This window comes from Mirounga leonina, unplaced genomic scaffold (assembly GCF_011800145.1).
Source record: "Mirounga leonina isolate KUSES-001 unplaced genomic scaffold, KU_Mleo_1.0 Mir_418, whole genome shotgun sequence".
Classification (NCBI taxonomy): Eukaryota; Metazoa; Chordata; class Mammalia; order Carnivora; family Phocidae; genus Mirounga; species Mirounga leonina.
In genome coordinates this window covers 1,477,592-1,492,436 of record NW_023270739.1, presented here as the reverse complement: position 1 = coordinate 1,492,436, position 14,845 = coordinate 1,477,592, and the positions used below count along the sequence as shown (strand labels likewise).

The 14,845-nt window shown below is 58.3% G+C and overlaps 1 protein-coding gene across 1 annotated transcript in view; it reads right to left on the bottom strand.

The window, feature by feature from the left end:
* PHF21B (PHD finger protein 21B) overlaps positions 1 to 14,845 on the bottom strand; it is an 87,928-nt gene that overhangs the window by 18,300 nt on the left and 54,783 nt on the right. Inside the window, exons 3-4 of the mRNA XM_034987323.1 lie at positions 4,535 to 4,627; positions 1,564 to 1,914 (exon numbers count right to left, since the gene is read on the bottom strand). Of these exons, the coding sequence (XP_034843214.1) occupies positions 1,564 to 1,914; positions 4,535 to 4,627 (444 nt within the window). The remainder of the gene's footprint in view (positions 1 to 1,563; positions 1,915 to 4,534; positions 4,628 to 14,845) is intronic.

Here is a 14,845-nt window from a genome sequence, read left to right as displayed (position 1 = left end):
GGTCTCGACCAAGCCAGGAATAACCTGAACTTGTATTTTTCCCCCTAAGAACGTGACTGTCTTGTGAATTTGACGCTCCTAAACAGGAAGAAAAAATGCATCTGTTTTTCTGCTGGCTTAAGGGAGGGCTCTTTGTTCTCCTTTGTATCATAATTTTAAAACCCCAGAATTCTCTGGATGAAAAAAAAAATGCCCCTCTTTATATTCATGGGAAGAAAAACATTAAGATACCCAGTAGAAAACAGGGCAAAAAACATTCTCAAACGAGTCACACAGAAGGAGACAGAATTCTTGAAAAGTATGGGGGAAATATTCAAGCTTCATAATAACCAAAGGAATTCAACTTTCAACAGCGAGCATCTGTTTGCACCGATTAAATGAGCAAAAAGTGTTTAAAATGACGTACTGAATGCTGGTGAGCTTGCAGTGAAAAGGGTACACACATCCCACAAAGGCATCCCACAAACACCTGGGAAGCACCGCCTGGGGACCGGGTGTGGTCCTGAGGAACACGTCTCCCCATCCGACCACATCCTGTGATGACTGAGCATCCCCGGGGCTCCCGTCCACAGGCGGGAGGGCCCAGAAGCATAACGCTCCCAGACATATGCTATGTGCAGTAAAATCCAGGTGCACGAAAGTGGAGCACCAGTTTTCAGGCTGGAAATTAGGAGGGACGCTGGCCCCAGATAAGAGCGGGGCAGGGCGCCTGGGTGGCTCAGTTGGTTGAGTGACTGCCTTCGGCTCAGGTCATGATCCTGGAGTCCCGGGATCGAGTCCCGCGTCGGGCTCCCTGCTCAGCAGGGGGTCTCCTTCTCCCTCTGCCCTCTTCCCTCTCGTGCTCTCTGTCTCTCATTCTCTCTCTCTCTCAAAAAAAAAAAAAAAAAAGGTACAAGAGCGGGGCAGCCTGGCAGGTCCCAAACTGGGCACAGAGGAAAGGAGGCTGAAGAGGTGAAGCGGTACCTTTCACGCAGCCCTGCAGCCCCAAAGGCCTCAAACCTCCCAATCCCCAAGGAGCTCGGAGTGGGACAGGGAGAGGACCTCAGTTTCAGTTTTAAATCTCGGCAAGAAATCACAGATTTTCCATTCCGGCACCGGGCATCCCCCAAAGTCCTCAACCACTCAACTATACCAGCCAGAGATCGACCACCAGGACGGGCCTCTTCTGGGAATTCATCCGGCCACACGTCTTACTGGTTAATTCATGATTCCAAAGAGGGAAGTAATTCACCCATTGACCACTCATTCTTTTTCCACCGCTATCAATCCATCCAGCCACGTGTTCGCTCAATCGCGCACCCATCCATCCGCACCGCGTCCTTCGCGCGCTGATCCATTCACTTCCCCTCCCGCTCATACCGCCAGCCCTCCTCCCGTGGGGTCGCTCGCTTGCGGGGTCATTCCTCCGCAGCCCATCCCCTCCAGCGCGGACGCACTCTCGTGACCGCTCATTCACGCCTCGCTTCGCACCCCATTCATTCGAGGGGCTCCTGGGTCCTCCCGCCAACCGCTCACTCGCTCTGCTTGGGCAACCGCCTCCAGCGTGAGCGGGCACACACCCACCTTCTTGTCGGCGCTGATGAGGAGGGGCTGGACCTTGATGCTGTTGCTGACCACAGGCACGGCAGTGCTGGGGGCCACGGCGGCGGCATTGCTGGGGGCGGTGGTGAGGATGGCGTAGGCCACCCCGGCACTGCTCAGGGGAGAGGCGATGGCGGTGGGCTCAGCGAGGGCCTGGGGCTGGCTGCCGGGAGCTGGCACATGGCTCACGGTGTTGTTGGCGGTGGGGAGGGCTGGGCTGGGGTTCTTGATACTGACCACGGTGGCCTTCTGGAAGGTCGGGGGCTGCTTGGGTGGCCGGTCCCGGCCCGGGGCGACGGGGAGGCTGTCTGGAATCAGAGTCTTTGGCCTAACCTGGGGAGGGAGGAACAGGTGCATGGTCAGACAGATGCCCAAGCAGGTGGATGGGGCGGCCCTGAACACAGCGGGGACTGGAGCACTGACGTGGCCGGGCTCTGAGACCTCCCGTGTTAGACGTGAGGGGACAGCAGTGGAGAGGCCCTGGGGCTCAACTCTGGGCCCGAGCCCCTTCCAGCTGAACTCAGATAAGACGGTGAAGAACAGGGAAGGAGGGGTGGGAAAGCGGCACGTGGACCAGTCAGGTCCCTCTGACGTCAGAAGTCCACAGAGCGCTGTCGCTGGGGCAGGGACCGGGAGGGCCGTGGGGGCTCCTGGCCCCGCTCAGTCGGCTTCCTGACCCGGAGGGGGCTGCCGCTGCGCTCCCTGTGAAAGCCATCATGCTGTAGGCAGGAGATGCCACAGGTCACCCTCTGAGAGGCCCACACACAGGGAGTTAAGGCAGGTGCAGGTGGCTAGGACGTGGTTCTGGCCAGGGCTCCGGACGGCTCGTCTGCGGCCCATCCTGCCCCTCCGGGGCCCGTGCGGTCTCGGGCACGCCCCTCATCTGTGCGCTGGGGGTGGGGAGAATGCACAAAGTGACGCGTGCATCCCAACTGTCAGCTGGCAGCTACATCCCAGCATTCCTGCAACCAGAAATGGGCCTCACGCCAACCCCGTGAGACCTGCGCTAGCGCCACCTTCTTAGGGACCAGGAGGCAGGAGAGGATGCGCCCTCTCTTACCTTATTTGAGCCCCACTGTGACTGCATTGTGAAGTAGGTATTTGGCCTATTCTACAGATGAGCAAATCGAGGTCTGGAGAGGAAGGGACTTAGCCCAGGAGAAAAACGACGCCCCAGACGTCACTGCTGGGGGAGCGGAACTCGCACTCAGGACTTCCAGAAGCCTGCTTCGGTACCCAGCACCCCCACCATGGTCAGTGACCCTCGTGGAGGGAGGGGCTCCGGGTGGCTCCCACGGGGCTCTGTGACCTCGCGCAGGTCACCTCAGTGCCGCGTGCCCCTCAGTCAAGCTGGTATCATGTCTGTCTTCTCCTCCCCAGCATCCGCCGCGGAGCAGGCCTCAATTCTAGTGATTCTAGTGTCCTTCCCTGGGCCCCGCCAAGTGGGCCCTCCACCACGAGGGCCTCCCCCCATCAGGGGACCCGCCAAGTCGTATGATCTTGGCACGTGGGGTCAGGATCAGAGCCTGACACCAACACCAATACTGAACGTGGGAACCTCAGATGGCCACCAGCTTGGGGACTGCTGCGCTCTGCCTCTGCAGAGGACGGGTGGGGGCAGATGGGGCGAGTGGTGGTTAATGAGGATCCCCCGCTACGAGGTCAAGGGAAGCCGTTTTGTGCTGTCGGCAGCATCCCCCCCTGCTGCCCCCGGTCATTCTGGTTCACACTGGCCGGGCAATACCATGTAAGCCCAGCTCTGCATGTGGGGGAGCCGTGCCCAGACCGCAGGGGCTGGGCTCTGAGCATGGGGGCCTCCAACCCAGAAAAAACCTATTCGGGGGACCCCAGAGCTCATGACTTTCAGCCGGTGCCACTTGGAGACGAGACCCAGGCCGGGCCTCCTCCCACAGGGGCCTACGGAGCGCTGTCGCTGGGGCAGGGACCGGGAGGGCCGCAGGGGCTCCTGGCCTACCCCATCCTCTACTCTCCTTTATCCGGGCCTGTTGGGATTCAGCACAGGTGGGCGCTCAGGAAAGGTTGTCACCAGGACAAGAGCTACCCTTCATCGTCCTCGAGCGAGGGGCATCCTTCGGGCACTGTCCTCCCCCCGAGCCACCAGGGCATGCACAAGACTCGCTCGAGGCTGAGCACTGGTTAACCACTAGCAGGCATGGCCAAAAAGGCGCTGTGCCATTGGATCCGGCCTCGCGGCCACCAAGCACACACCTGCATCAGCCCCTCTGCAGGAGGGGAGCCTTGGTCAGGTTAAGAGGCCAGGTGAGCTGTCCGAAGTGCAGAGCCCAGTCAAGGATGCTATGGACCGAAGCCAGGGCGCCTGGCTTAGCATCTTGCTGCCTCCCCGAATGAATCGTCTTATGCAGAGTTTCTCGCACTGTCTTGACCCATGGTTTAAAATCTTTATTACCTCATGACCCAGTCCAGAAACAAGCTATTCAAGAAACCACATTTAAGGTGCATCTTGATATTTTCTGTCCTACTCTAGTTTAGCTTCGCTTATTGCATTAAAGAAAAAAAAGGGGGGGCGCCTGGGTGGCTCAGTCGTTAAGCGTCTGCCTTCGGCTCAGGTCATGATCCCAGGGTCCTGGGATCGAGCCACGCATCGGGCTCCCTGCTCGGCGGGAAGCCTGCTTCTCCCTCTCCCACTCCCCCTGCTGTGTTCCTGCTCTCGCTATCTCTCTCTCTGTCAAATAAATAAAATCTTAAAAAAAAAACCCTGGTCCAGACCCACTAAAATGATTTTGCAATTCCTCATCATAAAAACTGGGTCTTGTCGGAGGTCTGCCTCCTCCCGACAGGCAGACGAGGCAGGAGGGGGAAGGGGCATGCCCAAGCGGGTCCTTGCCCAGCGCAGTGCTGGCCTAAAACCTCAGTGCTTGAGGGGCTGGGGATGAACAGACAGACCCCCCGGGGCCCACCACGAGCTGCTTACCTGAGGTAGCACCGCCACTCCTTGCCCGGCCAACCTCTGCAAGGAGCTGACCTGAGGACCCGTGACAGGCACTGCAGTGATGGCTCCCAAAGCCTGAAAGACAGGAGGGGGCACTGAGCCGGGACCGGGGACACCGCGCTGAGGTCACCGGGGCCGCCCAGCAGGTGCGCGGCTCTCACCACCTGGCGGAGCAGGGGGACAGCAAACTCGGCTCTTCCCTTTCTCCATCAGGAGTTCACAACCACAAAAGTATGTTTTCATCACGCAAGACATTTTGGATACCAGAGAAAGAAACAGGATGGCATCGTCCAGAAGACAGTCCTCGGCTTCCTTTTTTACAAGTAAGGTTTTTTTATATTGATACCCATCTACTAAAAGCCAACAAAAATCAACATTAATCCATACTTTGCACAATTATTTTTATAAACAACAAAATGAATCCAAGACCTAAAGGTAAAGCCTAAAACTAGAAAACTAGGAAAAAACCACAGGAGAAAAATCTGTGGGACCCTTGGTTAGGCAAAGAGCCTTAGATATAACACCAAAACCTGATCCATAGAAGAAGAGTTTAACATACTGGACTACAAAAGAATTTAAAAGCTCCTGAAGCTTAAGTGTGAACAGAGTGAAAAGCCCCAGACTGAGAACACACACTTGCAAGTCACCTCTCTGATAAAAGACTGGCATCTGGACTATATAGAAGAACTCTCAAAATGCCATCATCAGAGGGGCGCCTGGGTGGCTCAGTTGGTTAAGTGTCTGCCTTAGGCTCAGGTCATGGTCCCAGGATCCTGGGTTAGAGTCCTGCATCTGGTTCTCTGCTCAGCGGGAGCCTGTTTCTCCCTCTCTCTCTGCACCCCCCCCCCTCCACAAGCTTGTGCTCCCTCCCTCCCTCGCTCAAATGAATAAATTAAAAAAAAACAACAACACCACAATCATCAGAGAACAATCCAATTAAATAAAGGAACACAAGATTTGAACAGATACTTCACTAAAGAAGATAGGCAAATGGCAAATAAGCACATGAAAAGATGCTAAGCAGCATTAGTTGTTAGGGAAATGCAAATTAAAACCACAATGAGCTACCGGGCCACCCGCCAACTGGATGGCTGCATTTGAAAAGATGGACCAAATCAGGAGCTGGTGATCCTATAGGGCAGCTCATCCACTGCTCCTGGGAACATAAAATGGGACAAGAACACTGCAAAACAGCTTGGCCCTTTCTCTTGAAGTTCAACATAGATTTAGTGCTATGGACTGAATGCTTATGTCCCCCTACCCCAATTCCTGTGTTGAAACTCTAAGGCCCAGGGTGACGGGGTGTGGACAAGGAGCCCTGACAGGTGATGGGTCATGGGGGCGTGTTTCCTCTCTCTCTCTCCCTCTCTCTCCCTCTCTCTCCCTCTCTCTCCCTCTCTCTCTCTCTCTCTCTCTCTCTCTCTCGCAGCAGGAGGATGGAGCAAGAATAAGAAGGTACCTGCTGTGCTCTCCTTGTGTCTCCCTAAAATCACATGTTGGGGGTGCCTGGGGCGGCTCAGATGGTTAAGCGTCTGCCTTCCGCTCAGGTCATGATCCCAGGGTCCTGGGATAGATAGCCCCACATCGGGCTCCCGGCTCAGCGAGAAGTCTGCTTCTCCCTCTCCCTCTGCCTCTCCCTCTGCTCATGCTCTCTCTCTCTCTCTCTGTATCTCTGTGTCTCAAATGAATAAATAAAATCTTAAAAAAAAAAAATCACATGTTGGAATCCAGGCTCTCGATGTGGGGGTGTTAGGAGGTGTACAAGTTAGGAGTGTGGAGTCTTATGAATGGAATGGTATTAGTATCTTGTAAAAAAAAGGCTCCAGAGGGACCACGAGCCCTGACCCCATGGGAGCCCTGACCCCATGTGAGGACGCAGCGAGAAGTCCCCCAGCCGGAGAGGGCCCTCGTCCGTGCACAGCGGCGCAGTGATCTGGGCCTCGCAGCCTCCAGAACAGCGAGCAGTGAAGGTCTGTGGGTGCTCTGCTGTCCCGACTCGCCCGGGAATGCCGGCCGCAGCTCTGCCCACAGCGGCCCGGCTCGGGAACAGGCCCACGGCCGAATGGCCAGTGCTCTCTGCACCCAGAGGACTATCGCTCAGCGATCAAAAGGAAGGGGCAGGTGATACACGCAACCACAGGGAGGCACCTCGGAACGGTATGGCTGAATGAAAGGAGCCAGGCACCAAAAATAAAAATAAATTTAAAAAAGAGGAGGACATACTGTATGATGCCATTTCTATAAAATTCCAGAAACAGTAAACTCATCTCCAGGACCAGGAAACAGGTCAGAGGTTATGTGGAGATGAGGGGATGGGAGGAAGGGATGATGAAAGACACTGGGCACTTTGAAGGGGGAAGGATGTGTTCACCATCTTGATTCTGGTGCTGGTTTCGTCCGTCCCCGGAGGACACAGCGGAGGGTCCACGAACCACAGAGCTGCTACTCCTGATTGTGGGACGGCTCCTCCCGCCTCTTGAATTTGCCACCTGCCCCGCGTAGGTTCACATCCTTAAGACAGCTGCCTGCCTCTCTGCGCAGAGCCAAATCCCCCACATTTAACTGGAAATCCACTGTGGACAATTGTCAGAACAGAGCTTTACGTGCAAAGCAGAGAGCATTAAAGACAGACGTGGTCCATTTGTGAGGAAGGTTCTCGATCCATCGTACCATCTTCCGTCTCTCGCCAGCACGGTTCGGTAAGCAGTGCTAGAAGAACATCCCAAGCACGCCCGATGCCCACATTTTAAAAGATTCTGCCCCACCTTCTGCAAGGGAATGAGTGTACAAGGTTCTGCCCTCCCCAGCCCAGGCCTGCAGGCAATCAGCAACACCACTGGATCCCTGCGCCGGCCCAGGCGGGGACAGGTGGGGGCAGGCACGGAGCCCCATCTGATTAACAAGCTTCCAGGGGATTCTGCCAACCTGGAGACCACAGGCTGAGAGGAAGCCAGCCTGTCCCTTCGCAGGTTCTGCATCAGAGACCCACACAGGTGCTTGATGTCACCAATGAGTGAAGCTGTGTGGTCCCCGGACTGCAGGGATTCCTGCGTAGATGGGGGCCGGCCAGAAGATCCTAGGGCCGCAGAAATACATGCCCAACACCTATGGGAGCCAGAGAACAGGCGTCAACCGACTTTCCCTGGGAATCCCCTGCTGGCTTAGATGCCTCCATACAAGCCCTCCGGATGCCGCCAGCCTGTGGGGAGGGGCTGGGCAGCCCTTCCAGATGAGGGGTGTGCACCCCCTGAGTGTGCGTCCAGTCTTCGTGCGTCTTTGAGCCCATCAGCATACAGGTGTGAGGGCTGCCGTGTGTGTCTACTTTGGGGGTGTTCCTATGCACCAGCCATTCGTTTTTCTGGGTGTCCACTTTGGTGCATGTGTCTCTGTTCTGGGCACTTTCCTGATTCTCTGTCCATGTGCCTTGTGGGTTCGAAGCCTTCTTCCTGGTCGGCACTTGGCTCTCTCTCATGCGTTGTCGGACTTCCGTCCATGTGCCTTAGGAATTTACTGTCCAGGAGGGGAAGGGCAGGGACCCAGAGAGACTCGGGTGGATGGAAGCTGCTGGAGGCAGAGACCCTGAGGTCGGGGCGGGTGGGGGTGGGGAGGGAAGGACAGGGGGAGCTTCGCTGACCTCATTCTCCACACTCAGTTACCAAGAAAGAGACACAATGTGCCACAGGGCAGTGACTGGACGCCTGCAGGCCGCCCACAGAACAAACAGCATTCACCTGCTTACTCCATCAGCGAGAACACCCCAACAGTCAGGGGCGCCTGACCGTGCTACAGTGTGTCGGGGTCCCTCTGTGCCAGGGCATCGGGAGGAGCCCCGAAGACGGGATGGCTCCCGGGTCAAAGCCCGAAGTCCCGGGCTTTTAGGAGGAGTCTGCTGCCAATGGGGCTGCCAAGCTGGGTCCCCCACCTCCCGCTTCCGGGGACGGTGGGTTTCGTCCCAGGACACCCAAGTCACCTGCCACCACCGCTCACTCCCCATCTGCGCGAGGCAGGCTTCGGGGGGCCCCCTCCAAGCCCCAGCTACTTGCTTCTCTCTGAGGCCTGCCCCAGAGTGTGTGCGTCCACGTCCTTATAAAGCTTTAATTAACAAGCTGAAAAGGCATTTTATTTGGCAGGGGCTGACCTTCCTGCTCCGTGTCAGAATTTACTGATACCAGCAGAGACAATCATCTTGGTGGCTCCTTCACGAGGACCATGTAGTTTATAGCCACACTTTCGTCAAGATAAATGAGCTCCTTATGACTACGCTTACAGCTTTAAGCATCTTAATAGGAAGAAAAAGGGTCATAAAAGTCAAAGATAACTTCAAATTTTTCCTGCATCGGCGGAGTCCCTGGGGCAGCCTCGGAGAAGCTCAGGTGTCAGGTGTCACTGCCCGTCCATGTGCTGGGGACAGACCGGCTCTGACACCAGCAGCGTGGGGTCCCCTGGCTCTCTGTGCCCAGTCTCCTCATCCGCAACAGGAAGAGATCCCGCTGCACGGGGCATGCGAGGGGCAGAGGGAATGGGTGCCGTGGGGTCCGCATGCTGAGCACTGGGTGGTGGGGCAGGGGAGGGTCCATCCCCTCCAGCCTGCCCAGAATTAGGGAGGGACAGGACTTGTGGCATCAGCCTGTCCAGGTACCAATCCTAGCATGGCCCGTTTCTTGTTGGGCAAACCTGGGGAAGCCTCATCCGCATCCCCTGACTCTGAGATGGGATGTGCGTACTTGGCTCCACCCTCCATCAGAGTAGAACACCCGGGGGCCCAGCCGTGCGAGTAAGTAGTAAAGAAAACCAGCACTACTGTGACTCGGGCTTCCAGCCTGCGCTCCCGTCAGCGGTGTTTCCTTCTGTGTCAGAGGACAGACAGCGGAGCAGGTCTGCCTGCTGGGCTCCCCCGAACCCCAGGCTGGGGTGAGCCACGGGGCCACACCCCTACTTGAAAGGTGCTTTCAACCTGCCTTGTGGCAGGTCCCGCGACTGTGGCCAAGACCCCCCTGGTGGCCTCCCTGGACCGCTGGGCAGCACCGGACGCCCCACCCCCACCGGGACCCCTTGACTCCCTCGGTCGTTCAGCAAACGTCCTGGGGCACCCACTGGGTAGCTGGCCGGCAAGCTGCTTGGCCCCGGGAACTGGGTGGCGGGCCCGGCCTCACAACGGCTGCTCCCATCCCAGCCCCTGACCTGATGGATCAGAACCGGCTTGCACCTCTCTGCTCCCCTGCGGGACTGCAGCTCCCGGAGTCGCCAGCCCAGGTCCTGGCCCGAGCAGGAGCCTGGTGAAGGTGTGTGATGTCTGTCATCAAACAAGGAGGGTCTCAGGCCTCCAGCGTCCAACCCGGGGACCCTTCCCGCGGTGCTCAGGAAGCTGCCGAGGGACAGAGGGCTCTTCCTTCACACCTGCAAACACGGGCGGCAGACCTGAACCCGCTCTCCACACACGTGCAAACCTGCTCCCCGACCTCCGGGCCTTGGTTCTGGTTCCTGCGCCCAGAATGACTCCAGACCTCACAGAGCTGCCCTCTCAGTGGGACCAAGGGGGTTTCTGAGGTGGCCCCATCCAGGCCATGTCAATGTGTTCCCGAAGCAGACAGAAACCCAGCGGTGGGGGCTGGCCCACCTCCAGGATGGGAGGGCATCTCCCTTGCAGCACCTCGAGCCAGGCCCTGTCCTGCCCGGCTCCAGCCCACCTGACCCCGCAGGTCAGCCCCGAACGCTCAACGATGGGAAGAGTGACTGTCACACCTTCTACCACATCCGGGCACCGTCCACGGACAAGTGTCCACCTGTGCTTTCCTCACGGCCCCCCAGCAGGGGCCTGGCCCGCGGACAGCCGGGAGGGAGACCGGCAGCCACGGCCAGCAGCACAAAAGCACCAGAACTGATGGAGAATTCAGTGCCGCCAGCTCGCAGGGCCTCGGTGGCCGTCTGCCTCCCCCATGCACGCCACAACCCCCAGGACAGGCGGCAAGTCAGTGGAACTCAGTGTCCAGACCCCTCCTCTTTCCTCTCCCTTGACGCAGGAATGGTGCAAGGAGGCGTGGGCACGGAGTCACAGTGAGCCCCTCCCCCAGGCCGCTTCAGGGACAGGATGGCAGGGAGGAGGACGGACAGCCAGCATGAGTACTGGCCGGGTGGCGGGGTTGGGTGCCCATGGTGTGGTCAGTGACCAGAACAGAAAGTGACCCTGTAAAGGGGACCGAGACAAGGCCAGGTCACAGGCTGACCCTTAATGACCTTGGAATTCATCACAGGAACGGTGGCCTCTCAGAAGGAGGCTACATCACCGAGAGACAAGTGTTTCTAAAGTGCGTGACTGTCCCTCTCTTTATTTGACCCTATGTGTTCCGAAGGGGGGACCGGGCCCAGTGGGGCTGTGGTTCACTGGGCACCTGGGTCAGTGAACGGCAGAGCCGGGGTCCGGATGGGGCCCCCTCCATAGCCCTGCGCCCCATGGTGGCGGGGCTCTGGCCAGCACTGCGGACCCAGAAGATGGGAGCTGCCCCGGAGCCCTCCTGCCTGTATCCGGGCACGTCCCCTGTGACCTTCACTCACCTCGTCTGGGAGGGCGCTGTCCAGGAGGGGACACGGGTCTGAGACCCTCTCTGCTGGTCCGGAGTGCCGAGCACAGCTTTGAGGACAGCAGGGAAGGGCACGTTCCTGTTTCTCAGGCCTCTCCAGCAGCTGGGTAAGTGCTGAGCTCACCGGAGCTGGGCCTCCTGCTTCCTGCCCCCCACGTGGCTCCCACCGGCCCCCAGCTGGGTGACAAAGTGGGGCAGCCGCCCTGGGCCTCCAGAGCCACCCAACAGCCCCTGGGAAGGTGGCCTGGCCTCCTGTCCCTCCACGCGAGCCGTGTGGTTATGTGGCTTCTCCGGTTGTGATTTTCGTCCCATCTTCAGAGAATGGCCGCGAAGTGGGGCAAACATAACAAGGAAGCTCCAACGTCGGGAAGTGCCAATAAATATTAATACAACAGAAGCACCACTTTTGCTGTTGTGTGAAACCAGTTTATTACTCACCGATGACATCCGCCTGCCGCCTTTACTGCTGCAGGGAAGGACTCAGGTAGCTCCGCGTGCGGCCAGCGAGCTCCCGCTTGGCCCGGCCACGACCACCCACCCAGCCGGATGCCCCCACGCCGGCTCCCGCTGACCCCAAGCTCGTCCACGCGGGACCATCGGGGGCCACTGGGGGTTCGGGTGAAACCCAGGGAAATGCACACCTGTTTTTGCTGTCCCGTCCAGGGAGTCCCTGCTCCTCCTAGACCACGTCGTCTGTGTCTTCACCTGTGACCGGGCACCCACCCAGAGCCATGGTCCCCAGTCAGGGCCAGCCAACCTGCATGCAAATATCATTCCCCTGCTGGCCTGGGTCCTGACGAGTGTCCCTCTCACGTCCTGTCTGAAGCAGGGGAAGCGGGAACCGCCCTCCCTGCTCAAAGGACCCGAGAGGAGCAGAGGAGGCGTGAATCATTCCAAGGGCTCCTCCATTCACAAATCTGCATCAAGGACCAACCGAGGCAAGAAGGAAGAGAGGGAGAGGCCAGGGGGTTGCCCGATGAAGCGAAGACACTCATGCCCAGGTCTGCAGGTCCCCTTCCGGACACATACCCCAGGGCCACGCGTGCCGGGGACACAGACGGGAGTGGCTGCAGGACAGCACCTGCCTCGGGGAAAACGAACTGTGCATCGGCAGGGGATGGGTCAGCTATAATGTCTTTACGATGGAGAGAACATTCCGGCTCCCAGCAGCCAGAGTGATAAGCCAGATGAACACATGTCACCACTGAGCGTGGGGACACGCCCCGGGCAACACCCCCAAGTGCTGCTCGACACCGGACACCGTTCACGTCTAGCAAGCACCGCCCGACTGTGGTTTGCGGATGTATAATAAAAACGCAAAACCGATTTATGATTGTGGTTGCCCTCAGGGAGGGGAAGGGAAGGGAGGGGAGGGATGGAGGGAGGGGGCGTGGAGGACACCTCCTTCTGCCTGTTTTACCTCTTCACAAAACGATCAGAGCAAATGTGACAAAATGCCTGTTTATTCATTTGGGCAGAAAACATACGGAGATTTATCAAAGTTCCCTTCGTGTATCTGTAATTAAAAAATAAGCATAAAAGGAGGCAGAGAGGGCTCTGTACAGAGAGGAAGTGGGAAGCCTTCCTGGAGGAGGTGGTGTCTGAGCTGGGCCTTGAAGGATGGACCAGAATATTCAAGTGGGCAGCCAGGTAAGTGCATGGTAATTAGGAGGGACAGGTGGGTGGTAGGAGGGGCGAGGGCACCAGAAACAGGGGCATCAAGGGGCTCTAAGCATGGGGGACTGGACCACAAAGCCAAAGGTGGGTAGTGAAGGAGGAGTAGAAGGTCAGGCAGGGCCCTGAATGCCACATCCAGGAGCTTGGCCATCCCCTGTGGGTGATGGGGAGCCATCGGTCTTTGTAGGCTCTTGGATGGTATAGCCAGGAAGGAAGCGGGCTCTTGTGTGGAGGTCGGACCTGAGGCCAGGTGGTAAGGTATGGACTGTGAGCCATGGCAGAGCCCTCTGGGGCAGACAAGAGGCTGTAGGTGGTTCTCATCTCTTCTGACATGATGGATTGCTGGCTGGCCACTTCCCTAAATGGGCAGAACTCCTGAGCAGCCCACAGCGGTGCGGAGGCCTGTTTAGCTCTCCCCCCAGGACTGGCTGTGTTGTGAGGTTTTTGCCCAGGGGCACCCACACCTGCCGACCCTGCCCTGGGCATCCTGCTCTCTCCTGGGGTCTGGGAGGTGGTCGGTCCCCAGGGCGGAACAGCTCCAGGGAGACGGGCGCTACGCCCAAGGGGGCTCTCAGGAGACTAATGCTGGGTCTTTACAACAAGAACGCTCTTCCGAAACCAGCTTCTCCAAACCCCGCAGGGAGACGTTTTCTGAAGCTCAGACCCAGGGATGCTGCACACAATGCACCTCCGAGCAAACCCATTTACTGAGTGCACCGTGGGGGGAACCATACTGGGTCCCGGTGACCCTGACCGAGCGGGCCAGCCGAGGCAGGCTGCCCAGGGCCACTTAACCAATGCAGAGGTCCTTCCAGGGGAGGCCGTTCTTAATCGGAAAGCCCCAGAAAACACAAGCGGCTACTCGGCGCTGACATTTAAAACCCCCCTCTCAGCAGTCCGTGTTGCAAAGTGGTTGCATTAACTTGAAAGGGTGTAATTTTATGCTATTTAGCAGGAAATATACACTCTAAATGGCATTGTGGACTGAGGACTGGGGGCTGTGATCTTGAGGGTAAGCCAAAAAAAAGCCGGCCACAAGTCCCTGGCAACCACAGGTGGGGGCGGGGGTGGGGGCGTGCTGGAAGCTTCCTCACGGCAGACAGCCTTGGGAAGCGGCGCCCGCGCTGCGGTTGGGGCTGTCCGTGGGACCAGCTAAAGCAGCCGCGTCACACCCACAAAACTGGGAAAGAAGTGCCATTTCTGAGAGAGCACCAGACTCAGAAGCGCAGAAGCCAGCCAGGACCCCGGCCCAGGACCACCTGCCTGGCCCGCCGGGTGGCCCTGTTCCCTGAAGGGAGCTGCTGGAATGGAAGCCCCTGGCTAGAAGGCCCGAGAGCAGGCTGCCCCCCGACACACACTACAGGGGTCCCCTCAGGGAGGAGCCCGGCCCCCATGAAGATGTGGCCTTACAGCCCTGGAGAGGGCCTGGTTTTGGCCTGTGGCACAGAAGACCCAGGGACAACGGCTGGAGCCTCGCGGCCATGGGGAAGAGCCCGGGGCTACTTTTCCTTCCTCTCATCAGTCTCCCGGACCCTGCCGTGATGGAGAACATGCAGTAGGGAAGGCGGGAGGTGGGAGGTGGGGAGGGGGGGACAAGGGCCCCAGGCCAGAGGGAAGCATGGAATGGTTGGTGCCTGCCCTTCCCCGGGGCCTTGGTCCCCACAGACCACCTGTCCCCTGGCCTCAGGCCCCCTGCTTTCTGGGACATGGAGCATTTGTGTCTGCTCCTTGGTAGGAGGCCTGGGAGCAGCTACCTGGGCCCTCGGATCTGGAGGCCATCTTCAAACAAATCACAGTGACCGCCGAATGCAATCGATGGGGGTGCTTCCAATGGGGAGTGTTCTCCCCACTGGCCTGCAGACCTCGGGAAAATAATAATTTCCACACGCGATTGGCGGACGCACACTCCTTCCTCATCCTGCCACCTCTGACAGCCCGGAATCTAATTTAGGGGAGGCCCATCTGCATGGAGCCCCGGGCTAGTGCTCCTCCACCTCTCCGAGAATGAGCCCGCCCTGGGCAGTGACCCAGACACTCT